Source organism: Polychytrium aggregatum (assembly GCF_025602895.1).
Source record: "Polychytrium aggregatum strain JEL109 chromosome Unknown BJ171scaffold_18, whole genome shotgun sequence".
Lineage (NCBI taxonomy): Eukaryota > Fungi > Chytridiomycota > Chytridiomycetes > Polychytriales > Polychytrium > Polychytrium aggregatum.
Window position 1 is genome coordinate 570,841 of NW_026516220.1, and position 27,020 is coordinate 597,860.

At 57.6% G+C, this 27,020-nt stretch overlaps 3 protein-coding genes across 3 annotated transcripts; 1 reads left to right on the plus strand and 2 right to left on the minus strand.

The window, feature by feature from the left end:
• Nucleotides 1-563: 563 nt before the first annotated feature.
• BJ171DRAFT_581813 (dynein heavy chain) lies at nucleotides 564-16,510 on the plus strand (the record flags this gene model as incomplete). Its single annotated transcript, XM_053114124.1, has 13 exons — nucleotides 564-936; nucleotides 1,074-1,373; nucleotides 1,549-3,467; nucleotides 3,659-3,994; nucleotides 4,133-4,486; nucleotides 4,680-8,071; nucleotides 8,208-11,724; nucleotides 11,814-13,749; nucleotides 13,940-14,995; nucleotides 15,154-15,317; nucleotides 15,416-15,608; nucleotides 15,759-16,043; nucleotides 16,248-16,510. The coding sequence occupies 13 exons, from the start codon at nucleotides 564-566 to the stop codon at nucleotides 16,508-16,510; spliced, it is 14,088 nt and encodes a 4,695-aa protein (XP_052966757.1).
• Nucleotides 16,511-16,684: 174 nt separating this feature from the next.
• Nucleotides 16,685-20,774, minus strand: BJ171DRAFT_459257 (uncharacterized protein; the record flags this gene model as incomplete). The annotated part of the gene is made up of 9 exons (XM_053108407.1): nucleotides 16,685-16,958; nucleotides 17,128-17,278; nucleotides 17,489-17,730; nucleotides 17,857-18,195; nucleotides 18,379-18,598; nucleotides 18,791-19,387; nucleotides 19,669-19,922; nucleotides 20,001-20,117; nucleotides 20,268-20,774. The coding sequence occupies 9 exons, from the start codon at nucleotides 20,772-20,774 to the stop codon at nucleotides 16,827-16,829; spliced, it is 2,559 nt and encodes an 852-aa protein (XP_052966758.1). The 3' UTR covers nucleotides 16,685-16,826.
• A 775-nt stretch (nucleotides 20,775-21,549) lies between these two features.
• On the minus strand, nucleotides 21,550-26,950 carry BJ171DRAFT_505077 (uncharacterized protein; the record flags this gene model as incomplete). Its single annotated transcript, XM_053111000.1, has 9 exons — nucleotides 26,919-26,950; nucleotides 26,194-26,644; nucleotides 25,740-25,921; nucleotides 23,442-25,593; nucleotides 23,182-23,338; nucleotides 22,888-23,084; nucleotides 22,496-22,638; nucleotides 22,080-22,332; nucleotides 21,550-21,966 (listed from the first exon to the last, which is right to left on the minus strand). Coding segments are annotated over exons 2-9 (3,595 nt in total), but the record flags the coding sequence as incomplete, so codon positions are not given.
• Nucleotides 26,951-27,020: the final 70 nt, after the last annotated feature.

Here is a 27,020-nt window from a genome sequence, read left to right on the forward strand (position 1 = left end):
AGCCGCCACGCCCTCCTGGCACTTTTTGCCTGGGCCTCTGGCGATGCTGCTTGGCCCCTCCTCTGCCTCTTTCGGTGTCCCCACCATCGAGAGATCTGCGAAAGCCCCCCCCCCGACCCGACTTCCCTGTTTCCTCCCTCAAGTTTGCTTGTCATCGCGTGGTTCTCCCGCACCGACTCGCTCGCTCGCTGAACCAAGTCTGTTTTCCAAGGTATGTGGCAGCCGAGGGCTTGGTGGATTGTCTTCCTCTCCCTCGGCAACTGGAACCAAGCCAGGCCCCATGCCGTCGATTGTGCACTCCCTCCGCCGGCCAAGTGCCTGGCTCTCCTTGTGTCGTCACCATACCCTTTCGTAGTTTGCTTGATCTCTACTTTTGCGTTGCCTGCTGCTGTTGTCCGCCTGCATATGCTGTCTGTGCTGTTGTACGTACCCGCCTTTTGCGGCGCTCCTGCTCGGCCCTCCAGATCGGCCCAGATCTTCAGGCAGCAAACCTTGTCCGGCACATCGCCAGTCACTGAAACAGTCTGACACATCCAACTTCCCTGCGACGTGAAGCAGAAGACATGATGGACGAAGGTAAAGACGAGCTCGGACTGCCCCCAGCAACCGAGGCCTCGCTCGCCCAAGCCGTCGAAGTCTCAGCCCTCAAGACGCATATTGGCCGTCTGCTCTGGGTTGTTCTCGATGCCAACCCCCAGGACGTTGAATCTTCTCTGCTCAATCACGCCGATACCTGGGAGATCTGCCACAAATTCATCACCGATCCCCAGCAGCAAGTGCTCTTCATTGTCAAGGAGAAGGGAGAGGCCCGCACCAACGCCAATGCCGGCCTCGGCTCCTATTCGGACTACTCCTCGAACAGCTTCAGTACATTTTCGTACAACCTCGATTATGGCTCGCTGACCAGCCCCACGGGCTACAACTGGAGAAGCGGAGGTATGGGAGATGGTGCCATCGCAGCGCCACCTGCTGTCTGTCGGTGGAGCGGTGTTGCAGCTGACCGGGTTGGGTGTCTATCGGTCCTGTCTTGACGATATCTGCACCGTCATTGTCCGGTCTTGCCTACCGCCCAGTGGAAGACTCCAACAACCACAACTACAACTATGCGCTCCAACTCGAGCTGAGCTACTCTGATAGCCAGGTCGCCTCCATGGCCCTGATCAAGCGTTTCCCGATTGTCGAGGAGGGTCGCCCCCTGCAGAACCAGCTGCAGCTCATCAACTTGCCGGGTCCTGGCGATGGCGGAAACACATACGAGACGCTCCATTCGTACATCCACAACGCCGTGTCCCCTTTCTTCGATGCCTATGTGGCTTCCAAGGGTGGGCTCGTTCCCAGCACCGGTGGCCGCGACGACAAAGAAGCCAAGACAGGTAATGCCATCGGTCCTGGGTGATCTACATAACTCCGTCTGTCACCAACAAAAATGGCCTCGGTGTATTGTGAAGGATCGGCACCGGGCGAATATCTCGGGCCCGTCGGCGTTGAATGTCCATGTCTCCCGTGTCACTCTGCTCATGTACCAATTGCCTATCAAAACCCTTTCAGGTGTCCCCATGGCCAAGAAGAAGCTGGCTGAGCTTGAGCTGTCGCTGCTGCATCTCCAGCAGAACGTCGAGATCCCTGACATCACCCTGATGATCGACCCGGTCGTCAAGTCGGCCGTCACGACCTGCCGCGAGCAGAAGAAGAAGGTCACGGTCGACGCCGTCGGCAACATCGACGACTCGTCCTTCCTCAACAAGCTTCAGGGAGACGTCAACGGCTGGGTCCGTGAGATCCAGAAGGTGACCAAGCTTACCCGCGACCCTGCCTCCGGCACAGCCAGCCAGGAAATCAACTTTTGGCTCAGCATGGAGCGTGCGCTTGCCCAGATCGAGGAGCAGCTCAAGAGCGACCAGATCACCCTGACCCTCGACATTCTCAAGCACGCCAAGCGCTTCCATGCCACCGTTAGTTTCCTGGCCGACACCGGCATCAAGGAAGCCATGGACAATGTCGCCAAGTACAACCAGCTGATGCGCGACTTTCCCCTCAACGAGCTCCTGTCCGCCACCGACGTCGACAAGATCCGCGAGTCCATCCTCCAGATCTTTGGCCACCTCAACAAGAAACTCAGGCTCTCACCCTATCCGATCCGCCGCGCCCTGCCCTTGGTCGAAGCCATCTCGCGCGATCTCAACGAGCAGCTCCTCAAGGTTCTGGGCAATCGTCGCCTGATGTTCATGGACTACAACGAGTTCGAGAAGGCCATTGCCGGATGCGACAAGGTGTTTTCGGTCTGGGACGACCAGGTCAAGGAGTTTGTCAACGTTGCCCGTGAGGTCACGCGAAAGCGATCCGAAAAGTTCATTCCGCTCAGGGTCAACAATGCCCACGTAAAGCTCGAGGAGCGCGTCAACTTCCTCAAGACTTTCCGAAAGCAGCACGAGCAGCTTCACTCGACCATCCTCAAGGTCATGAAGCCCGAGAAGTCGTCGATCGAAGTCTCCACTACGATTGTCAGCATCGAGCGCGGCGTCCACATCTCGGACGCCTCTGCCATCGACGATGTCAATGCCGCGTTTGAGGGTGTCAAGAAGATCGATGTGCTCGACATCACTCTCGAAGGCACCGAGGTCTGGGTGGCTGCCGAGAATGCCTACAACGACCGCGTCTCTCGGGTCGAAAACCAGATCATTGCTCGCCTGCGCGATCGCCTGGGCACGGCCAAGAACGCCAACGAGATGTTCCGTGTCTTCTCCAAGTTCAACGCCCTCTTTGTGCGCCCCAAGATCCGCGGTGCCATCCAGGAGTACCAGACCCAGCTCATTGACAGTGTCAAGGATGACATCAAGCGCCTCCACGACAAGTTCAAGGCCGGCTTCCGCAACTCGGAGGTCTACCGCATGTCGCAGCTGCGTGACATTCCCGCCGTTGCCGGCACCATCATATGGGCTCGTCAAATCGAGCACCAGCTCGGGCTGTACATGAAGCGAGTCGAAGACGTGCTTGGCAAGGGCTGGGAGAACTATGCCGAAGGCACCAAGCTCTACGAGGAGTGCACCGCCTTCCGCAGAAAGCTCGACACCAAGCCGGTCTTTGACGCATGGCTGACCGAGATCCAGAAGCGCGACCTTAGTGTATCCGGACGCATCTTTGACATTGTCCGTGCCCGCGCCGCCGGCAACGCCCTGACCCTGAACGTCAGCTTTGACTCCCAGATCATCACCCTGTTCAAGGATGTTCGGAATCTGCTTTGGTTGAATTTTAGCATCCCACATGCGATCTCGAATGTCGGCAAGGATGCCAAGCGCGTCTACCAATACGCTGTCTCCCTGAGCGAGACCGTGCGCACCTACGGCCAGACCGTCAACAAGGTCACGCGCAACGCGGTCATTGCTCCTCTGATCGCCGTGTATCAGAAGGATGTGCAGACAGCCATCTCCAAGGGCATCATGTACCGATGGGAGATGTTTAGCGGCAGCGTGAGTATCCGTCGCCCGTGTTGTTTTTTTTTTTTTTTTTTTGCTTCGGGCGTGCACGTCTCGATGCTCGAGCGCATATATGCGGACATACAGCCATTATCCGCTCGCTCTGACGGCGAGTCCGGGCCCTGTACTCATCCCAGCCGCACACTCATTCATGCTAAGCTACATTTGCTCCTCGATTTTGCTAGTACGACACTCGTCCCCAGTTCACTGTCCACTACCGCGGAGCCGACAAGGCCGAGAATCGCCAGGTCATGTATGTGCGCGAGTTTGCTGCAATCGTTTCCGTCTTCCAGGAAAAAGTCAACACGGCCTTGTTGATTTACAACGAAATCAACCTGGCTGTCGAGGAGCTCAAGAGCTGCGTCTACCTCAAGTCCAAGCTGATGGAGATCCTGGATCGCATCCAGCGCGACATTGACCGTCTCAATCTCGAGGCATATTCCAACCTGGAGGAGTGGACCGAGCAGATCGACCAGCGCATTGAGGAGGTCCTGATCACGCGTCTTCAATCCGCCATCAAGGTAGAGACAACAGCATAATGCCGATGCCACTCTCGCAGGGCGATGCCCGTATCCAGCAGATGTTGTGCAAGGCGTCGTCGCCCCTGCGGTCGTATCTCTGCCAGCTCTGAGCTAACAGCTGTCGCCGTATTCGCACAGGCATGGACGGCCGAGTTCCTGCAAGAAGACGGATCAATCGACGCCCGTCGGCTGCACAATCGCCTCACCTCCGAGGGCAGCTTGATCCAGCAGCAGCTCGAGGAGTTTATGGAGCTGAGTACCCCTCGCAAGGACGAAAGCCGACCCCAGATGAAGTGTCTGGTTCACGAGCTCCGCCTCAAGGACCAAGTCATGTACCTCTATCCGCCCATCGAAAGTGCCCGCGCCCACTGGTACACCGAGCTTCATGACTGGCTGTTGGTTGTGTGTTCGCTCAGCCGTGTCCAGGGCTCTCGCTATGAGATGGGTCTCGCCGTTGATGTCGAGGAGTCCGAGAACACCTACAGCAACTTGGTGAGTGCCGTTTCTGCTCCTCTATTACCTCTGACAGCAAGTTGGATTGTCCGCACTTGCGGTATTGGTACTGGCATTGTGTTTGAGGTTTAACCGTGCATTTCGTGGTCTCTATCATTCCAATTCCTGCACCTTCGTGACCCCGTATCTCCCTGATCTCGAACTTCCATGGCCACCGTCCATCGTGTCTCAGCTCACCAAGCTGCCGCAGAACACGCTCGAAAGTGCCTACGGTATCTTGGAGATGAAACTCAAGCTCGTCTCAGATTACGTCGGCATCTGGCTGCAATACCAGTCCCTCTGGGATCTCGAGCCCCAGCTCGTGCACTCCAAGCTCGGCGATGACCTCAACAAGTGGCAGCAGCTTGTCCTGGAGATCAAAAAGGCCCGCGCCACGTTCGACAACTCCGAGACCAAGCGGTCGTTTGGTCCGATTGTGATCGACTACGAGCAGGTGCAGTCCAAGGTCAATGCCAAGTACGACCAATGGCAGCGCGAGGTGCTCAACCAGTTTGGCTCCAAGCTCGGCAACTCGATGCGCGAGTTCTACACGACTGTCTCGAAGGCTCGCTACGACCTGGAGCAGCAGTCGGTCGACAGCAGCTCCACTGCCGCTGCCGTGTCGTTTATTACGTTTGTGCAGGACCTCAAGCGCAAGCTGCCAAAGTGGAGCGTCCAGGTCGAAACCTTCCGCAACGGCCAAAAGGTGCTCGAGCGCCAGCGCTTCCAGTTCCCCAGCGACTGGCTCTACGTTGACAACGTTGATGGCGAATGGAGCGCCCTGAACGAGATCCTGACTCGCAAGAACAACGCCATCCAAGAGCAGATTGCTGGCCTGCAGAGCAAAATCGTCGCCGAAGACCGTATTGTCGAACAGAAGATCAAGGATATCCTCGCTGAGTGGGAGAAGAGCAAGCCTGTCCAGGGACAGATCGAGCCCGACATTGCCATGAACACCCTAAGCATCTTCGAAGGACGTGTTACTCGCCTCAAGGAAGAATATGACCAGGTCTGCCGCGCCAAGGAGGCCCTTGATCTCGAGCAGACAGTCAACAACCGCCTGGATCCTGTCCTGGAGGAACTCCGAGACCTCAAGGGTGTTTGGAGCTCGCTCTCGGCCATCTGGCAGAAGATCTCGGAGCTCAAGGATACTCTCTGGTCGTCTGTCATGCCACGCAAGCTGCGCCAGCAACTCGACCAGCTGCTGGCATCCACCAAGGAGATGCCCAGCCGCATGCGTCAGTACTCGGCTTTCGAGCACGTGCAGGAGACCATCAAGAGTCACATCAAGACCAACGCCCTCCTGACCGACCTCAAGTCCGAGGCTCTCCGCGAGCGCCACTGGAAGCAACTGTTCAAGTCACTCAAGTTCGACGGCAAGCTCATTCTCTCGGAGCTCACTGTCGGCCACCTCTGGGATGCAGACATGAAGCGCAACGAGACCGTCATTCGCGAGGTCATCACCACTGCCCAGGGCGAAATGGCTCTCGAAGAGTTCCTCAAGTTTGTCAAGGAAACCTGGACCTCGTACTCGCTTGAGCTGATCAACTACCAGAACAAGTGCAGACTGATCCGTGGATGGGACGACCTGTTTGCCAAGTGCTCCGAGAACCTCAACTCGCTCACGGCGATGAAGCACTCACCCTACTACAAGGTCTTTGAGGAGGAGGCCGCCACATGGGAGGACCGCCTCAACCGAATCCACGTCCTCTTCGATGTCTGGATTGATGTCCAGCGCCAGTGGGTCTATCTCGAGGGCATCTTCACCGGCAATGCCGACATCAAGCACCTGCTCCCTGTCGAGAGCTCGCGCTTCCAGAACATCAACGGCGAGTTCATGGCCGTCATGAAGAAGGTCTACAAGTCGCCCTTCATTCTCGATGTTTTGAACATCCAGAACATCCAAAAGTCGCTCGAGCGCCTGGCCGATCTGCTCTCCAAGATCCAGAAAGCGTTGGGCGAGTATCTCGAACGCGAGCGCTCGTCGTTCCCGCGCTTCTACTTTGTTGGTGACGAGGACCTGCTCGAGATCATTGGCAACAGCAAGGATGTGGTGCGCATCCAAAAGCACTTCAAGAAGATGTTTGCGGGCATCTCCAGCATCATCCTCGACGACGAGGCCACGACCATCCTCGGCATGGCCTCCAAGGAAGGCGAGACCGTCCAGTTCAAGTCTCCAGTGTCGATCAAGAGCAACCCCCGCATTAACGACTGGCTGACGCTCCTTGAGAAGGAAATGCGCGAGTCGCTCGCCCTCTGGACCTCGGACGCCCTCCAGGCCATGAATCAGTTCTACTACTCAGAGAACCTCGACGGCAGCGAACTCCTCTCCTGGATGGACACCCATCCCGCCCAGCTCGTTGTCCTGACCATGCAGATTGTCTGGACCCAGTCCGTCGAGAAGGCTCTTGCCGCAGCGTCCGAGACCCGCGACACCACCGGTCTGCAAACCTCGCTCAAGCTCACTGAGCGCAGCCTCAACGTCCTCGCCGACCTGGTCCTCACGGATCTACACCCTCTCAGACGCAAGAAATGCGAGCACCTGATCACCGAGCTCGTGCACCAGCGCGATCTGATCCGCAAGTTGATCCAGAACCAGGTGTCGTCGGCGTCCGACTTTGACTGGCTCTACCAGATGCGCTTCTACTGGAACTCGAGCGAGCCCGACCCGCTCAAGCGTCTCACCATCCGCATGGCCAACGCTTCCTTCCTGTATGGCTACGAGTACCTTGGCGTGCCCGACCGCCTGGTGCAAACGCCCCTGACGGATCGCTGCTACCTGACCCTGACCCAGGCCCTTGACAGCCGTCTTGGCGGCAGCCCCTTCGGACCCGCCGGCACTGGCAAGACCGAGAGTGTCAAGGCCCTGGGTGTGCAGCTCGGACGCTTCGTTCTGGTCTTTTGCTGCGATGAAAACTTTGACTTCCAGGCCATGGGACGAATCTTCCTGGGTCTCTGCCAAGTCGGCGCCTGGGGCTGCTTTGACGAGTTCAACCGCCTGGAGGAGAGAATTCTCTCGGCTGTCTCGCAGCAAATCCAGACCATCCAGATTGGCCTCAAGGAGGAGGGCGAGATCGAACTCCTCAGCAAGAATCTCAAGGTCAACCCCAACACCGGCATCTTCATCACCATGAACCCTGGCTATGCCGGCCGATCGAACCTCCCCGACAACCTCAAGAAGCTCTTCCGAAGCATTGCCATGACCAAGCCCGACCGCGAGCTCATTGCCCAGGTCATGCTGTACTCGCAGGGCTTCCGCACCGCCGAGCTCTTGGCCTCCAAAGTCGTACCGCTCTTCAATCTGTGCGACGAGCAGCTATCGCCTCAGAGCCACTACGACTTTGGTCTCCGTTCGCTCAAGAGTGTGCTCATCAGCGCCGGTAACTTGAAGCGTGATCGTTTGAACAGCCTGCGATCGCTGCAGATTGAAGCCGAGACGAGCGATGATGCGGTCCTGAAGGCCACTGCGGCCTCGTCGCTGGAGAGCATCTCCGATAGCGGTCGCGAACAAGAACTCCTGATCCAGAGTATTCGCGAAACTGTTGTGCCCAAGCTCGTTGCGGAAGACATCCCGCTCCTGCAGAGGTTTGTGGTGCACCTGCCTCTTGTTTGGCTCTTGTTTCGCTGCGAACTGACACGACACTAACACACCATTGCCACCATTTCTACCATTGCCATCATTGCCATCATCGCCATCATCGCCATCCCCATGTCCTTCTAGCTTGATGGCCGATGTCTTCCCCGGCATCGAGTACAAGCCCGTCGACCTTGGCAAGCTCCAGACCGAGATCCGCAGGATCTGCAAGGAGCGTCGTCTTGTGGATGGCGAGTTCTGGATGGAGAAAGTCATTCAGCTGTATCAGATTCAGAGCATCCACCACGGCCTGATGATGGTCGGCCCTTCGGGCTCTGGAAAGACCCTTGCTTGGCAGGTGCTGCTGGCTGCTCTCGAGAAGGTCGAGGGCGTCGAGGGTGTCTCGTACGTCATCGATCCCAAGGCCATGTCCAAGGAGGCTCTGTATGGCTCGATGGACGTCACAACGCGCGAGTGGACCGACGGTCTCTTCACGCACACCCTTCGCAAGATCGTCGACAATGTCCGTGGCGAACACAGCAAGCGCCACTGGATCATCTTTGATGGCGATGTCGATCCCGAATGGGTTGAAAACTTGAACTCGGTCCTCGACGACAACAAGCTTTTGACGCTGCCCAACGGTGAGCGCCTGTCGCTGCCTCCCAACGTCCGCATCATGTTCGAAGTCGAGACGCTCAAGTACGCCACCCTGGCAACGGTCAGTCGCTGTGGCATGGTCTGGTTCAGCGAAGACGTCATCACCTTCGACATGATCGCCACCAACTACCTCGAGACCCTTCGCCAGATCCCTCTGGATGACACCGAGGAGGAGTCTGTCAATCGGCGAACAGCCAACAACGAGGACGCTGCTGTGTCGCAGTCCCTGATCACCCAACGGCTGATTGCAGAAATCATCTCGCCCTACTTCCGGCCCGATGGCCTTGTCCAACGCGCCCTCGAGGCTGCAGAGTCCCTGGAGCACATCATGGACTTTACGCACATGCGCGTGCTCAACACTCTCTTCTCGCTCATCAACAAGACCGTGCGCAACGTGCTGGAGTACAATGCCGGCCATCCTGACTTCCCCCTGGGTCACGATCAGATGGAGGCCTACGTTCCAAAGCGCCTGGTGCTTTCGATCATTTGGAGTTTCTCTGGCGACTCCAAGCTCGAGACCCGCTCCAGACTCGGCGAGTTCATCCGCACCTCGACCACCATCGATCTGCCTCCCACGGGCTCTGGCGCCTCCGTCATTGACTACGACGTCAGCCTCACAACAGGTGAGTGGATTCCTTGGCAGACCAAGGTGCCCACCATCGAGATCGAGACCCACAATGTCTCTGCGGCCGACATTGTCATCCCCACGATCGACACCGTCCGTCACGAGGAAGTTCTGTACTCGTGGCTGTCGGAGCACAAGCCCGTTATCCTCTGCGGTCCGCCCGGCTCCGGCAAGACCATGACTCTGTTCTCTGCTTTGCGCAAGCTCAGCGAGATGGAGGTTGTCGGCCTCAACTTCTCCAGCGCCACCACACCTGAGCTGGTGCTCAAGACATTTGAGCAGTACTGCGAGTATCGCAAGACTCCCAACGGCGTGGTCCTGTCTCCCCTCATGTTGGGCCGATGGCTCGTCGTCTTTTGCGACGAGATCAACCTCCCTGCCACCGACAAATATGGCACCCAGCGCGTCATCTCGTTCCTGCGTCAGCTCGTTGAGCGCGGCGGATACTGGCGCTCGTCCGACAAGTCGTGGGTTCAGCTCGAGCGCATCCAGTTTGTCGGCGCCTGCAACCCCCCGACCGACCCTGGTCGTGTGCCGATGACTCACCGGTTCCTGCGCCACGCGCCGCTGGTGATGGTTGACTACCCTGGCGAGATCTCCTTGCTGCAGATCTACAACACCTTCAGCAGAGCCATGCTCAAGGTCACGCCGTCGCTGCGAGGCTATGCCGAGCCCCTCAGTCAGGCCATGGTCGAGTTCTATCTGATGTCGCAGAAGCGATTCACACCCGACATCCAAGCCCACTACATCTACTCGCCGCGTGAGCTTACCCGCTGGGTGCGCGGCATCTTTGAGGCCATCAAGCCCAGCGAGAGCCTCACCATCGAGGGCTTGGTCCGCATCTGGGCACACGAAGGCTTGCGGTTGTTCCAGGACCGCCTCGTCTCTGAAGACGAGCGCCAATGGACCGACGAAAACATCGATGTCGTTGCCCTGAAGCACTTCCCCAACATCAACCGCGAGCAGAGCTTGACCCGCCCGATTTTGTTCTCGGACTGGCTCACGAAGGACTACCTGCCGGTGGAGCGCGAGGAGCTGCGCGAGTTTGTCAAGGCCCGCCTCAAGACTTTCTACGAGGAGGAGCTTGACGTGCCACTTGTGCTGTTCAACGACGTCCTCGAGCACGTCTTGCGCATCGATCGTGTGTTCCGCCAGAAGCAGGGCCATCTGCTGCTCATCGGTGTCAGTGGCAGCGGCAAGACGACCCTGTCCCGCTTTGTGGCCTGGATCAAGGGCCTCAGCGTCTTCCAGATCAAGGTGCACAACAAGTACACTGCCGAAGACTTTGACGAAGACCTCCGCACGGTCCTGCGCCGCGCAGGCTGTAAGGGTGAAAAGATCTGCTTCATCATGGACGAGTCGAACGTCCTGGACTCGGGCTTCCTCGAGCGCATGAACACTCTCCTTGCCAATGCGGAAGTTCCCGGCCTCTTCGAGGGCGACGAGTACGCCTCGCTGATGACCCAGTGCAAGGAAGGCGCACAGAAGAACGGGCTGATGATCGACTCGGCCGAGGAGCTGTACAAATGGTTCACCAACCAAGTCATGGAGAACCTGCACGTCGTCTTCACCATGAACCCTCCCGAAGGCGGCCTCGCTTCCCGCGCCGCCACATCGCCTGCGCTCTTCAACCGCTGCGTTCTCGATTGGTTTGGCGACTGGTCCGACCAGGCCTTCTACCAAGTTGGCAAGGAGTTCACCGACACCCTCGACCTCGATGTCGGTGTGTACACTCCTCCGCTCAACTTCCCGATTGCCTACCGCGACCTGCCCATGCCTCCGTCCTACCGCAACGCCGTCGTCAACGCCTTTGTGTTTGTGCACCAGTCGCTCTACGAGATCAATCTGAAGCTGAGCAAACGACAGGGCCGCTACAACTACGTCACCCCGCGCCACTACCTCGACTTTATCAGCCACTACGTCCGCCTCTTCCATGAGAAGCGCGAGGATCTCGAGGAACAGCAGCGCCATCTGAACGTTGGTCTGGATAAGCTCCGCGATACCGTTATCAAGGTCGAGGAGCTTCGCAAGAGCTTGGCCGTCAAAAAGGCTGAGCTCGAGAACAAGAACAAGCTCGCCAACGAGAAGCTGCAGAAGATGGTTGCCGACCAACAGGAAGCTGAGCAGAAGAAGGCCGCTGGACTCAAGATCCAGGAGGACATTGAGCGCCAGAACATTGCGATCGAGGAGCGCCGCACGACCGTCCAGGGCGATCTGGAGAAGGCCGAGCCGGCTGTCATCGAGGCCCAAAAGAGTGTCAGCAACATCAAGAAGAACCACCTGACCGAAGTGCGCTCGATGGCCAATCCGCCCGAGTCCGTGCGAATTGCGGTCGAATCGGTCTGTGTGCTCCTGGGCCACAAGGTCGATTCGTGGAAGACGGTAAGCATCGCGAGCATCGCATGTTGTCCTGGCTGTCGGCGCCCGCTTCTTCCTTGGACTGACTCCAACTTTGCTGCTCCTGGCCGCAGGTCCAAGGTATCCTCCGCCGCGACGACTTTATCTCCAGCATCGTCAACTTTGACACCAACAAGATGAACACCAAAATCCGTGAGGACGTCAACTCAACCTACCTGTCCAACCCGAACTACAACTTTGAGTCGGTCAACCGCGCTTCCAAGGCCTGTGGTCCTCTTGTCCAGTGGGTGATTGCCCAGGTCACGTACTCCAAGATCCTGGAGCGCGTCGCCCCTCTCCGCAACGAGCTTGCCGACCTCGTCAAGGACGCCGAGAAGGCCAAGATCAGCGCCAAGACCATCCAGGACATGATCCAGGAGCTCGAGGAGAAGATCGCCCGTTACAAGGACGAGTACGCTGTTCTCATCAGCGAGACCCAGGCCCTCAAGACCGAGATGGAGAAGGTCAAGTCCCGCGTCGATCGCAGTTTGGCGCTGCTGGCCAACCTCTCCTCCGAGAAGGAGCGCTGGGAGTCGTCGAGTCAGTCATTCGAGGTGCAGATGGGCACCATTGTTGGCGATGTTCTGCTCTCTGCCGCCTTCCTCGCCTACGGCGGCTACTTTGATCAGCAGTACCGTGACGCGCTTCTGCAGTACTGGAAGATCCATCTCGTCCAAGCCGGTATCCGCTTCAAGCAGGACCTTTCTCTGCCCGAGTATCTCTGCACCGCCGACGAGCGTCTCGCTTGGCAGGCCAATGCTTTGCCTGCGGACGACCTGTGCACCGAAAATGCCATCATGATGAAGCGCTTCAACCGCTACCCGCTCATCATCGACCCCTCTGGACAAGCCACGGCCTTCCTGCTCAACGAGTACAAGGACAAGAAGATCACCGTCACCAGTTTCCTGGACGACTCCTTCCTCAAGGTTCTCGAGAGCGCCCTCCGCTTCGGCAACCCGCTCCTGGTCCAAGACGTGGAGAACCTCGATCCCATCCTGAACGCCGTCCTCAACAAGGAGCTGCGTCGCACTGGCGGCCGTGTCCTTATCCGTCTCGGTGGCCAGGACATTGACTTTTCGCCTGCGTTTACCCTGTTCCTGTCGACGCGCGATCCCTCTGTCAACTTCCCGCCGGACATTTGCTCCCGAGTCACCTTTGTCAACTTCACAGTGACTCGTAGCAGTCTCCAGAGCCAGTGCTTGCACCAGGTTCTCAAGGTCGAGCGCCCAGACACCGATCGCAAGCGCACCGATCTCATCAAGCTCCAGGGCGAGTTCCAGCTCAAGTTGCGCCATCTCGAAAAGTCGCTGCTGCAGGCCCTCAACAACTCCAAGGGCAACATCCTCGACGACGACAACATCATTTCCACCCTCGAGACCCTCAAGCAGGAGGCCGCCGAGGTCACCCGCAAGGTCGTCGAGACCGATGTGGTCATGAAGGAAGTCGAGTCGGTTACGTCCATGTACACTCCGCTGGCGCAGGCGTGCAGTTCCATCTTCTTCATCATGGAACAGCTGAGCCAGCTGCACCACTTCTATCAGTTCTCGCTTGATTTCTTCATGGAAATCTTCCAGCACATCATGCACAACAACCCCAACCTCAAGGGCCTCACCGACTACAACCAGCGCCTGTCGATCCTGCTCAGGGATCTCTTCAAGGTCTCATACACGCGCGCCTCCCAGGCTTTGCTGCACGACGATCACATCACCTTTGCTATCCTGCTTGCACACGTTATGCTGCGAGGTAGCAACGACCAGATCGACGACCTCGACTATGACTTTTTCCTCACGGGTGGCGAGCGCGTTGGAGCCGCCAAGCCTGCCAACGAAATTGTCGATGTTGTTGGCGAGGAAGCGGCCAATCGCCTGGCGGACCTGGCCAGAATCCCCGCGTTCAAGTCGGTTGCGGAGCACTTGGCAGCCAACGAGGCCGAGTGGCGCGCCTTTAGCGGTGACCTCACCCCCGAGACACGCATTCCACACTGCTGGGCGGATGCATCTTCCGAGCGATGTAAGTGCTGACCCGTATGCGGGGGGGGGGATGCAAATGGCAGCATCCCGCGGTTCTGTGGGAGTGGGATACGCATCGTTCATCTTAACGGGATATCCTGGAATTGCCATCTGACTGTGTCATTTCGCTCTCCATCGCCTTCTGCACGTTTACTAATCCTTGCCGAATGATCCCCTAATCGTCACCGTAGCCCCCGTGGTTGATGCTTTCAGGAAGCTGATTCTGATCAAGTGTGTCCGCCCCGATCGACTCACCTCGGCCGCGACGACCTTTGTGGACGCTGTCTTTGGCAGCACTTTCATGTCCGATCCGCTCAACCTCCGCAGCGTCGTCCTGGAGGAGCTCTCGAGCTCGACCCCGGTCGCTTTCTGCTCTGTGCCGGGCTTTGACGCCAGCTACAAGGTCGAGAACTTTGCCCACGATGTGTCGACCCGCATCACCTCGGTGGCCATGGGCTCGACGGAAGGTTTTGCCCTTGCCGATAACGCCATCTCGACCGCGGTCAAGTCTGGCAGCTGGGTCCTGCTCAAGAACGTTCACCTGGCCCCCTCGTGGCTCGGCCATCTGGAGAAGAAGCTCCACAGCTTGAAGCCCCACAAGGACTTCAGACTGTTCCTCACGATGGAGACCAACCCCAAGGTTCCGGTGAACCTTCTGCGCCTGTCGCGCGTGCTCATGTTCGAGCCTGCCCCTGGACTGAAGGCCAACCTCATCCAAAACCTGAACAGCATTCCGGCCGCCAAGCTGACCAAGGGCCCTGTCGAGCGCACCCGCCTCTACTTTGTTTTGGCCTGGCTCCATGCCGTCGTGCAAGAGCGCCTGCGCTACGCCCCGCTGGGCTGGACCAAGGTTTACGAGTTCAATGACTCTGAACACGACATGGCGCTGCTGATCATCGACAACTGGCTTGAGGCCACGAGCCAAGGCAGAAGCAACATCTCGCCGGATCGTATTCCCTGGGACGCCATCAAGACCCTGATCCGAGAAACGGTTTATGGAGGCAAGATCGACAACGAGTTTGACCAAACCCTCCTCGACTCGTTTGTAAACAAGCTCTTCCGACCCGAGAGCTACGATGTTGGATTCCCGTTGGTTGAAAGGTCTGAGGATGGCGAGGCCCTCATCATCCCCGAAGGCACCAAGCTCGAGCAGTTCGTGTCGTGGGCGCAGCAGCTCCCAGAGCAGCAGCCACCCTCGTGGCTCGGACTGCCCAACAATGCCGAGAAGGTTCTCATGGCTTCGAAGGGTAAGTTGGGTTGCTGTGGCCTCGCGGCGATGCCACAGCTTGCAGCCTATTCCCGCAGCTGCCAATCGAGGACATGGCTGCAATGGTTTTGCGGGCAGAGTCGCTCGAGCGCACACCGTCGCCGGAGGCGCCCACGCTCATGCTTGTATCCACCCCAGGTCTGTCCATGATCTCTAACGTTCGCAAGATGAGAAGTCTCAACGAAGAGGAGGATGTCGTTAACTCCTCGGGAGCCACGACCAAGGCCAGCTCCGCCGCCCAGCCCGCATGGATGCGCGTCATCATCTCGTCGGTCGACGAGTGGCTCGCCATGCTTCCGGAGGTTCGTTGTCTGATGTGCACGACATCGCCGTCTGTGCCTTGGCTGCTTCCACGTCGTGTCAGTTGGACTCATTGCGCAATGCGCCGCCTTTCTTGCAGAACCTCACCGCGATGATCAAAACGACCGAGAGCATCAAGGACCCGCTCTTCCGCTTCTTCGAGCGCGAGAACAAGATTGGCAAAAAGCTTCTATCGTCCGTTCGAAGCGATCTCACCGACCTGCGCAAGGTCTGCGAGGGCCAGCTGAAGCAGACAAACCATCTCCGAGCACTTATCGACTCGGTTACCAAGGGTAAGTCCGCACAGCCCTGCCGATTTTCATGCGTCTGGACTCGGGAGACCCACCCCAGTGATCGATGCCACTTGCAGCGTCCGCCACCCGGCACCCCACACCTGCCCAGCTCTGTGCTAACGGTGAGACCGATACCCTCCCCTCATTTAGGTGTCATTCCCCAGCACTGGATCAAGTTCAAGGTCAGCAAGGATCTCTCGCTGACCCAGTGGATGAGCGACTTCAATATGCGCCTTGCCCAACTGTCCCACGTTTCGTCCAAGACTTCATTCAGCGACCTCGATGTCTGGATCGGCGGACTCTTCATTCCCGAAGCCTTCATCACCGCCTCTCGTCAGTCTGTGGCCCAGCGCAACCAATGGTCGCTCGAGGAACTCGAACTCCAGTTCGAGTTCAACAGTAGCAGCAGCGACGGCTTGGGTTTCAACATCTCAGGTCAGCATTGCAGCTTGCGTGCGCCAATCGGTCGGCGTTACGCATTTCTGGCGTGTATCTGGATATGCGAGCCAAGCGCGCCCATATTGGCTTGGCCTTGCTGACAGAGCACTCCATGCCCACCGCTATTCCTTCCCACTTTCCACACAACTGCTGACCTTGCCTCGCTTCATTCTTATTTCTTCCATGGCTTCGCGCCTCCAGGTCTTCGTCTCCAGGGTGCCATCTGGAAGGACAATGCCCTTGTTCTCTCTTCCGACATTGCCACCAAGTTGTCGGGCACCCGCATCCGATGGGCCAAGACGTCCGAGGCGGCCTCGGCCAAGCGCCGCGCCCTCGGACTTCCTGTCTACCTCAACTCTGATCGTACCGAAGTTCTCTTTGTCGCGAACCTGCCTGCGGAAGCCCTCTCTGAGAACTCCAAGGTGATCCAGCGAAGCGTTGCGATCATCGCCGCCAACTTCTAGGGGGCGCCAGCCCTTGTCCTCGTCCGCTCCCCCGCAGCCAAACACAACTTTCTCTGGAATTCAAAGTTGTGACCTCTTGAGTGCCTTGTCTGGCCACATTGGATCCTTCCTCTGCGCCCTCCCCCAGTCGTTCCGAATTCGCTCAGTATCCCTTTTATTTGCGCTCATAAGCACCCAACAATCTGCTCAAAAATATATCTAAGCGCACAACAACTCGCACAGGCCGGATACATGGCAATCGATGTTTGACTGTGAGGGAGGGGAGGGGAACGATATTTGGGAAGGAAATGCACCACCCATCTGGAGAAAGGGCCACCTATTGACTCAGGTTGCTGGTCGACTGTGCGCGGTGGTGATTGGCAGCCGACAGACAGGCCGTCTCCTCAGGCAGCCTTAGTGGCATGTCCTCCTTGCCAACCAGCCAATATGTTGTCATGATACCCTTGCCCTATGCATCGGCATGGCCGTCGGCGCAACCCGTGAGCATTAGCTGCATGTTTTGGCTCATCGATTGATGCGACAGACCAACGTGGCTGGACCTGCTCGCCGAGCCGTCTCCCTCATACAACAGCGAGTCAAACCCTTGCATCCGACAGAGGCCGCAAAAATGCACATACCTTGACCTTGGTTTCACCTCGACACACCAGCTCGTATCCACCGTTCCTCTTGAGTGCCTGGTATGTCGCTTCGCTGATTTGAATGCGCATCGGATCGCCCGACGACATCATCCGGGAGGCAACATTCATGGTGTCTCCAAACAAACAGTATCTGTCGCGAATTGTAGCGATGAGAGGTCCGAATGGCGATAAGCGGTCCGAATGGCGATAAGCGGTCCGAATAACCATGAGAGGCCCGAGTGACGATGAGAGGCCCGAATGACGATGGGTCTCCATGCGCCCATGCCGCGTGGCAGATTTACGAGCCAAGAATGCGCTGTTGGTTCACGGCTGCACAAGCCCCTGATCGCCGTCAGCTTACCGAGGCATCTTGAGCCCGACCACTCCTGCCACCACTGGCCCCGTGTTGATGCCGATCTGGATCTTGAGCCGGAAATCAGGTCGGCCTGGCAGCGTGAAGTTGAGCGCTGCGGCGAGGAGATTCAGCGCCAGATTGGCGATTTCACACGGATGCATTTGCCCGTTGCGCATCGGCAGTCCCGAGGCAACGACGTAGCTGTCGTTGATGGTCTCGACTTTGTAGGCGTCATGCTGGCTGATAACCTGTGTCCAAAAGTTGTCAGTTGGGGCTGAGCCACAGTGCGGCGGCTGCATCTACTTCTGACAACGTTCGTATCTACTCTTGGCAGCGGTTCGCTCGATCGGCAGCGACGAAGCAGCAGCACTTACTCCATCAAACAACGTGTACAATCCGTTGAGCAGATCCACCATCTCCAGGGCCGTGCTCTGTGCGCAAACATCGGCGTACCCGACGATGTTCGAGAAGAGAATGGTGCACGAATCGAATGGCTCGGGTATAATCTGATTGCCCGCGACCAGCTGCTTCTGGATGTCGGCCGGGAGCATCTGCGACAACAGGGCGTCGGACTTGGCTTTGGAAATGTCAACCTGCTTGATCAGTTTCTCGATTTCAGCCTGCTTCTGCATGTCCGTGGCTTTTCTAAACTCTTCGAGACGGACTTCTTCAGTCAAGTCTCGGACAATGCCCGTAAATAGATGGGCTCCGTCCTGGCAACAACAAGCAGGAGCGCATGAGCATGGGAAGAGCGTGGGCGTGGGAGAAGCATGAGTGTGCGTCTCTCGATTTCAGCCTCGATACAGAGCCCGAAATGTCGTCGCACTCGTGACCTCAATCAATCGAGCACACGGGCACAGAGAAGATACAGGACCATGTTGCATCGGTGCAATTACCTCCAACACCTCCGAGACTGAAATATGGACTGGGAACATTGTACCGTCTTTCTTGAGGCCGAATGCCCTTCGTCCATAGCCGATGATTTTCTTGATGCCCGTGGTCAGGTAGTTTGTCAAGAAGGTGTCGTGGACAGCAGCGATCTCCGGTGACTGCAGGATCTTGACGTTAAGACCAATGACTTCATCGGCAGTATAGCCAAACATGCTCTCTGCCGCACTGTGGCGATGACATCCAGCATTGACCCTGTTAGAGATGCTTCCAGCGTCGCCCGTGCAACAATGCTCGCTTGGAAGCGCCGATGGCGAACGCCATCTCAATACAAGCACCGAGAGCCCGTATCACATGGCCAAACCCTATTTGGACCGCTCGATGGGTGTGGCCCACGCTTATTGCTGCATGATACCTTACCTGTTGAACCGCACGATGATTCCAGACGGATCAATGTTGATGATGCCGTTGATGACGGTGTCGAGCACAGAGTTGAGAACCCGTCTCTCAACAAGCATCTTGGCCTCGGCATCATGAACAGAGGCTTCCATCTGGATCTCCTTCTCCTGAAGGGAGTACAGGGCCTGCAGCTCGTTTTCGTGAGTCTCCAACAACTCCTTCATCTCGAGCTGCTGCGACGCCTCAAGCTGGAGAGTACGATCTTGGATGCTGCTCTCGAGTTTCTCGAGCTCCGCCTTGTGGATCTCCAAAGTAGAGTCACGGGCCTGTTCGTGTTTCTTGATGAGCCGAATTATGGTGGAGGCGCTCTTGTTGTCTGGGTCCGCCTCGATATCGTTGCGTTCATCGTCCGAGTCTTCTTCCTTTGTAGTGTTCTCGAGGGGACCAGCAACGCCAGCAACACCAGCGACACCAGCGACACCAGCGACACCGGCAGTACCGGCAGCACCGGTAGCCACAACCGGGGCCAAAACAGACTTGATCATTGTAGCAGAGGCCACGGACGAGACATCGCTCTTTCCTCCGTCGCTCTTGTTATCGGAATGTGCATCAATATCGCTCATGGAGGCATGCTGCGAGGCAGGTTGGGACACCGTCGTTCGAACGAGCTTCGGGGCAGGGAAACCCTTGATCGATTGCACTCTAAGCAAACGCGCAGAGGTTTGCAGCCAACGATTGTAGATGGTAGTAACAGGGACAGGAGAGAGGCAAAGTAAGCTACCAGACCGGTTCCAAGAGATAGGAGATTCGGACCGGCTATCACTCGCGAGTCGGGCGGCTCTGTGTGTGTGGGGGACAAACTCGAGTCGATATGAGACCACTTTGCACGCACTGCCTACCGGGCTTCCTGCTGGCCACGAAGGGCCTTGAGTTGGATCCTGTGTGATTTTGTCATTTTCTTGCATTCGGCGATGTGCTGGGCCTCGAGCAGGGCTAGTTTTGCCAACTCGCGCTGAGCGACCAGACGCTCCTTCTCGAAATGCAACTCGATCGTCTGTCCGGCGATGAGCTCAGACATGGCAAGTACTTGCTGAGCCTTGGTGGCCTGCAAATCTTCGTAAGACTGGAACTCGAGGTCGAAGCGTTCCTTGGCCTGGGACATTACGATGCAGAGCTTAGTATGTCAGGAAGATCAGCCTCTGGGCCCATGAAGACACCACAAGCAACTCACATGTTTCAGCTCAAGTTGCTGGATTTCTTGTAGCTGGTCTGAAACTCGCTTGTCTGCAGCGCTTTGATGGTTCATGCGCACGAGGAACTTTTTCTGCATCGTCCGCCGGACCTCGACCTGCACAGAGTGCGATTGTGTTAGAATGCAGCCAACATCGATCAGAGAAGAGGTGGGCAGGAGAAGAAAGGGCTCTCTATCGGAGGTTCAGCATTCGAAAACTAATATCTTGCCTTCCGGCCTCTCGACGACGGCTTGGGCGACACTTACTCGCTCATGTACATTCTGCATCTCATCAAGCACCCGCTCGTACTGGATCTTGCGCTCCTGTGCCATAGCGAGCTGGCGGCGCTGCTTGTCGTGCTTGTTCACCATGTGTGCTGTCATGGCATCGAACATGTTGCGCTTCTCGGTCAGGGTCCACTTGACCCGGGCGGCTTCCTTGGAGGCTGCGTCCTGGTCCATGATAGTCTTGTCTCTGCGCTTCATGTCGCGGACGGTCTGGCGCTGGATCTTCTTGGCTTTCTTCCGCGCATCGCGGGCGGCAATCAGCCGCTGGAAGGTATCTTTGAGCTGCTGGAACTCACCCTGCTGCAGCTTCTTGAGATGCACCAGCTCGGCGTCGTGGCGCTGGTTGAGATAGGCCTCGTCCTCCTTGCGGAGGACTTCCTTCTCAGAGTCCTTCATGCCCTCTTCGATGCGAATGCAGTCGTTGCGCAGACTCTCGAAAAAGTGCAGCGTCTGATTGGTCATAAAGCCTTTGAAGTGCGACTGCATCTCTTCGTTGGTGGAGTGTGTGCTGCCGCCAATATTGCCTTGGGCGTCTCGGCTGTCGCCGGCCCCTGCATGGGTCATGTCGTTGTAGGACAGCTCCATGTTGGTGTGGTTGTCAGCTGAAATTGCTAATGTCCTGCGGGTGCTGTTAGCGTCGCTGGCAGGATGTTGGGACGTTTGTCGATAACTGGGCTGGGATGTGCTCGCTCAAAGCGTGGAGAAGCAGAAAGAAGCCGTGGAGCGAAAATGCGGGGCCCATTTTGTAAGATTCACACCCCGGATGGCTGCTCGTCGCTCGCAGAGGCCGGCGCACTCATTTTTCGCCGTTGCCATTGATCAGCTTCTCCATCCCGGTCTCAATCAGCGCGACTGGAATTTCCACCCTGCCAGCCTCTGTCTTCGACTCGCGCTGCTATTGTCCCGGCCAATCCTGCGGCCACAATCGCGGCTGGTTCCAGATCGTGTTGAGACGGACCGAGGCCCACCACCAGCGAGCGCTGTCGAGGCCCTGGACAAACCCCACTGCGGAATCTGCCACATGGGCGATCGAGTGACCTTCTGAGCAGAGCCCGGCCGCCGACCAACCAGAAGCAAAGAGCGCTGAAGACGCCGATCGTGGCCCGAGGAGCCCTCTCCCACCACAACCAAGGTTTGAGTCCAGTGTGCTGCTTTCATCAAGGTCAAGTGCTGCGAGTTCCCACGATGTCAGGAGCTGCGGGGGCCCCCAGATGCCACACCGCATGGAATCGTGGTGTGCAACGTGATCACTGTGCATGGCGAAGGTGGAGACCGGAGAGGGATGAGCGGGCTTCGCTCGGAGGCGGTCGTTTATTGCATATGGCCTGCAGGCCATCAACAACTACACTGTGAAACGGGAGCATGCGCGCCCGTATTTCCTGAAAGCGTGCGGCTGGGAATGACGCGGACCAGGTTCTTGGCCAGCAGCCCGCCCTCCGAGCGACGGGGGGGGGGAGCTGACCAATGATCAGGTGTATTTGATGGTCGATGATGCCGCATCAGCAACAAATAAATGGCTAACGGACCCTTCCTTTCACCAGGATCCCCGGCAGCTATTCTAGTCTAGAAGCAGGCTGGGCTTGGGACGGTTGTCCGAGAACATGGTGGCCATTCCCATTTCCCACAGCCATGCACCACCAAAGTCAAAGACCATGGTCGCCAGCAGCTTGTAGCGGAACTAAGGGACAGGAGGCAAGTTGAGTGGTTGCGCAAGGTTTAGTAGCTACTCTAGGCGCTTGGGGCGCTGATGTGGGGCGCCTGCATAGCATACAGATCCAGATCAACACCTACATCGTCAGGGAAGGGAACCAGCTGCATCCAATCGTTCAGGACGCTGGAGAACTCCGTTGCTGCCGCAAAGGCAATGCAGGTGACCGAGAACAGGCTGTTGTAGAGTGGCTTGTTCTCAACAAGACTCTCCCGGAAGGGCCGTCCTTGGTAGTTGATCGCAAACGTCGAGATCTGCATGATCAGGGAGACGAGGTACACGGCGCTGTTGAGGAGATTGGGCTGGAACTCGGCATCAAGGTTGATGTTTTCGTCGCTGAGGAGGAAGGACATCGAGGGGGGGGGTGAGCATCAATGCGTTGTAGACCGGTCGATTTGGCCAAAGGCCGTCGCTGCCTCCACGACAAATATAGATCCAGCGCCACTCCGAGGCGGCGAGCAGCACGGGATGCTCGGTGAAAACCAGAACCAACACTTACAGGTCCTCAGAGTAGTCGATCGCAAGCTGGCGGATGTAGATCAGGGAGGTAACGTGGATGGCCGCCTGTCCCAAGACCGACAGTATGATATACAGATTGAAGATGTTGGCCTGGGGGCGCTTCTTGGACAGAGTTTCGACAGACTATTGGGCAGAATCGGATGAGGAGGTGCCCCAGTTAGTGCCGGTTGACAATTGCAAGGGCGGCGACAGACGATGGCGACGATCTCACAAGGACCGACCGCCAACGAGTGTGCTCGCATGCAAGCCAATAGCATGGTGGGCGATCGATGAGGGAAACAGTGCAGATAGCGGCAAAGAGGAAGCAAGATGCACCCGAAGCACGCTCCGCCTTGTTCGAAATCGCCAGTGGATAAATGGTCGACAACATACCGAAGACTTGGCGATGGCAAAGAAGCACACGGTCATCATCATTCCTCCGATCGTCGCCTGCCAATCGCCTTGCTTGATGCCAGCGAGATAAAGGACACTCATCGAGTATGCCGAGATCAGGCAGTTCAGGGCTAGGATCTTGTACATCTGCATCATCGCGACGAGTGTCGAGCGGCCCTGGCGAACAATGTTGACGACTGTCATCCGCGCCGCACCGATGGATGAGTACAAGGAGCAGTCGAACGGCACACAGTGGTTTGAGAGATAAGGACAGCGTCCAACTGCAAGTCGCACCTGACATCACGCTGGACAACTTCGAGGTGAACGGGGCGGCAACCGAGGCATCGCCAAACTTGATAGTCGGCACTTCGCCGTCCATGTCGTTCATCATGTTCTGGATCTGCTCCTCCAACTGCTTGGTCTTGGCCTGCAAATCGGCACCCCGGGCGTTCTGAATGGAGGGAAAGCGGCACCAGCAGTAGTCAGTACCGAGGACATGGCCAAGCCTGTGCATCATCGTCACCATTTGGATCGTAGCATCGGAGTCTACTTACCCTGTTTGGTTGGCCGACGACTTGTGTCTGGGGGGGTTGATCGGGCATGGCGGGCAGGCCCCACTTTTGCCGCATGGCTTCCTGCTGCTCCTTGATCGCTTTCAGACGTCGCTGCTTCATGATCTCGTTGAGCCTCTCGATATCCTCGGCCTTGCCGTCGAGCAGGGCAATGCCGACATGTGCCTGCTTCAGCGCACCCACATCGTTGGTTCCGTCGCCACACATCAGCGTCGTGTAGCCAGCCTTCTTCATGTCCGTCAAGATCGTCTCCTTCTGAGACGGTGAGACGCGGGCATACACCCACAGTCTCGGCAGGAGCTCGGCGTACATTGGCGTGTTTTGAATCACAGCGAGACCACGGCCCGTGATGCACAGATCGTACTGGGTCAGTCGCTTGGCAATCGAAGACTCCTGCAGGTCCACGGAAAACTCAATAGACTCGTCGATCGTCCTCCAGGTCAGGGCGTCGCCATCGCGCACATCGCCGATGAGGACGTCGCGGGTGGCAATCTGGACTTCGCTCGCAACGTGGCAGGCCGTCAGGGCGTTGTCGCCCGTGATCATGACGACGCGATGAGACGAGCTCGAAAGCATCTTGACGGCTTGGACAGCATCGGGCTTGAGCGGGCAGTGGAAGACAAGGAAGCCGGCAAAGTGCAGGTTGCTCTCGATTTCCTCACGCAGGAGATGGCGCGACTGCGCCGCCTTGGTGCCCTCCAAAAACTTGTAGCCCAGAGCCAGAACGCGGCTGCCTCGTCGAGCCCAGTACTTGTATATGTCGTCGTACGATTCGGGAACGGATGTGTACATTTCGCGCAGGGTTTCGGGGGCGCCTTTGACGGCAACAAAGGTTCGGGGTTGGGTGTGTTCGGCAGTCGCGAGCAGAGACACAGTCGACATGCGCTTCAGGCTGCTCGAGAAGGGGAAGCGTCTCAAAATGCGGATGCTGTCTTTGCTGGACCGTTTGGTCGCAGCATCGGCAGCTGGAATAACAAAGTCGCCGGGCTGCATGGCCCACTCGATCGACTCGAGGGTGTTCTTTTCCATGGGATCGCCAATGGTGCCGTCCTCAAGCTGAACGAGGGCATGGGCAGCCGCTAGCGTAAACGTGGTCTCACGAGGGAACCGATCCTTCTTCTTGATGGCAGCCTTGTCGGCAAGGGTGGCGTCCTTATCAAAGTCCAAGCCGGCAACGCCCTCGACGAGCAAATTTTCGACGGTAAGCGTGCCAGTCTTGTCGAAGCAGGCAATGTCGATCTTTCCGGCAAACGGAATGCGGAAGGGCTCGGTGCAGAAAATGTAGACCTTGGCCAGGGCGATGAGCGAGTTGTTGACGGCGAGAGAGAGCTCCATCGGGAGCTCGGGCGGAACGACAGATGTGATGATGAGGATGCAGTCCAGCAGCACTTTCGAGCGCTTTCGCTCCTCGTTCTGGCTTCCTTCGACCCAGACGTACCAAGAGGCAGCGATGGCAAAGATCAGCAGGAACAAGATAAAGAACAGAGACTCCAGGTTGTTGGCGGTGATGCGCTCGGTGCTATAGACGATGGTTCGAACGAGCTTGCCCTGTTCTGTGGCAAATCCAGTGCGCAGGACAAAGGCCAGACAGCCGTCGTCGGGGGTGTTGATGCTGGAGGTCGACTGCGGAGGGGTCACCTGCAGCACCTTGGTGCCGCCAAAGAGAACGTTGTTCTTGTCGCTGGAGATGTCGAAGAGATCGGTAGCATCGCGAGATGCGATGGACTCCTTGAGCTGAGGAGTCGACTCGCCCGAGAGCATCGCCTCGTTGGCGATGCAGGAGCCATCGATGATGAGCATGTCGGCCGGGACGGGGTTGTCGTCCACACATCGGCTCACGGAGCAAATGTCGCCGGGAACTAGATCGTCGGTCTGGATTTGGGTCCACTTGCCGTTGCGGTAGACTGGGATTGGGTAAGGCTTGATGGACATGGAGCGGAACTCCTGGAGGTTGCGGAGTCGCTGGAACACCACGGTCGACTCGAAGACAAAGAGCATGAAGAGCGTAAAGAGAGAATAGTACCACATGTCGTCGAGGAACCAGAGAGCGACACAAAAGAGCTGGAAGACGAAAAAGGGCGCGACCAGGTGCTCCTTGAAAAGTTCCTGGAAGCTTGGGATTGGGATATCGAATCTGCGGAGACAGCAAGAGCCCACCCCCAAAATAATAGACGTGTGTGTGTTGCGGCGTTAGTGTGAAGGAAGCCTCGTTCGGCACTGCGACTGGTTTTGGAAATCAGTGTCGCTACAGCAGAGGACAGGACGAAGCAAAACACATACTTGTTCTGCCCGTATTTGGCAGCGAGGGCATTTAGATCATCGTCGCTGATGACTCCGGTCTTGCGGCGGTACTCCTCAAAAGTATGGCTGGCCGAGTCGGGATAGTCAAGCTTGCAGAACTGTTGCTTCTGCTCATCGTACATGAACTTTTGCTTCTGGAAGAAGAAAAACAGCTCGCGCTTCTGCTTGGGCGGCCAGCGACGCCACAGCGGCAGAGGAGGATGTGAGCAACGGAACCATGGGCGCCGCCTCGGAACGGCGATCGATCGACCTCCAAAACGCTATCCCAGCTGAATATCTGAAACCCAATGTCCCCAGGCCAGTACCCACTGGGTTTCCGCATACCGCATACCGCACACCGCATACCGCATACCGCATACCGCATACCGCATACCGCATACCGCATACCGCGCCGTCCAACAACAGTCATCCAGGCCGAAGCATCACGGCTTACCGAGCCCTCTGCGGTCTTGATTACAGCCGACTCGATAGGACACATGGCAGACTGGCCGTTGTGGACAGTGGGGATGACACTGATGACCTTTGCCTTGAAGGGATCGGACTCACGGGTGCAGGTGAGGAAGGCCTTCAGCTCGACGCTCCACTGGCAAATCAGGAAGGCGAGCGCATGGAGCGCCAGACACAGCAGGAACGAGAGCAGAGTGAACTCTCGCGAGCCCATAAACTGCTCGTACTTGTAGAGGTACAGGTACAGCCACACGGCGTAGAGCACCAGCGATGGAGTCGTGTAGATGTGCTGCTCGATCGGACGGGGTGTGTGCAGTGTTGCGTGCTGGATTGTGGGTTCGTCCACCAAGGGGGTGGACGAAGCCGGTTGCTTTGGAGCCATGGAGAGGGGAAGCCTGGGGCGGGCCGAATTCCGAAGCGGGGGATCCTGGAGTGGCCTGGGTAGATTAGAGATGGGATCGTGTGAGTCGGGGAGGACAGATTGTGCACATTGGGCAGGTTGCGATCGCAGCTGCCGGCAGACAGGAGGAGCGGGTCCTGTCTCGATCGTCGCCGTGCCGACCAGTTGATCTGGATCGCTCCGGCTGTTACCGCGGAGCAGAGCAAACAGCAGCGCTTTGCAGTCTACCACGGTCAGTGCAAGCAGCCGTCGCCACCCTCTGTCCGCCGGCCGGTCGTCGGTCGGTCCGCCGTTCACAGCGGCCTCCTTACCTCGGGCTTGGTCCGAGATGGGCTGTTTTCCGAATCTCGGGACTTTTTCTGCCTTGGGGAGCCGCTGTGGCGGGCTGGCACTGGACGAGGGGCGTGATGGCC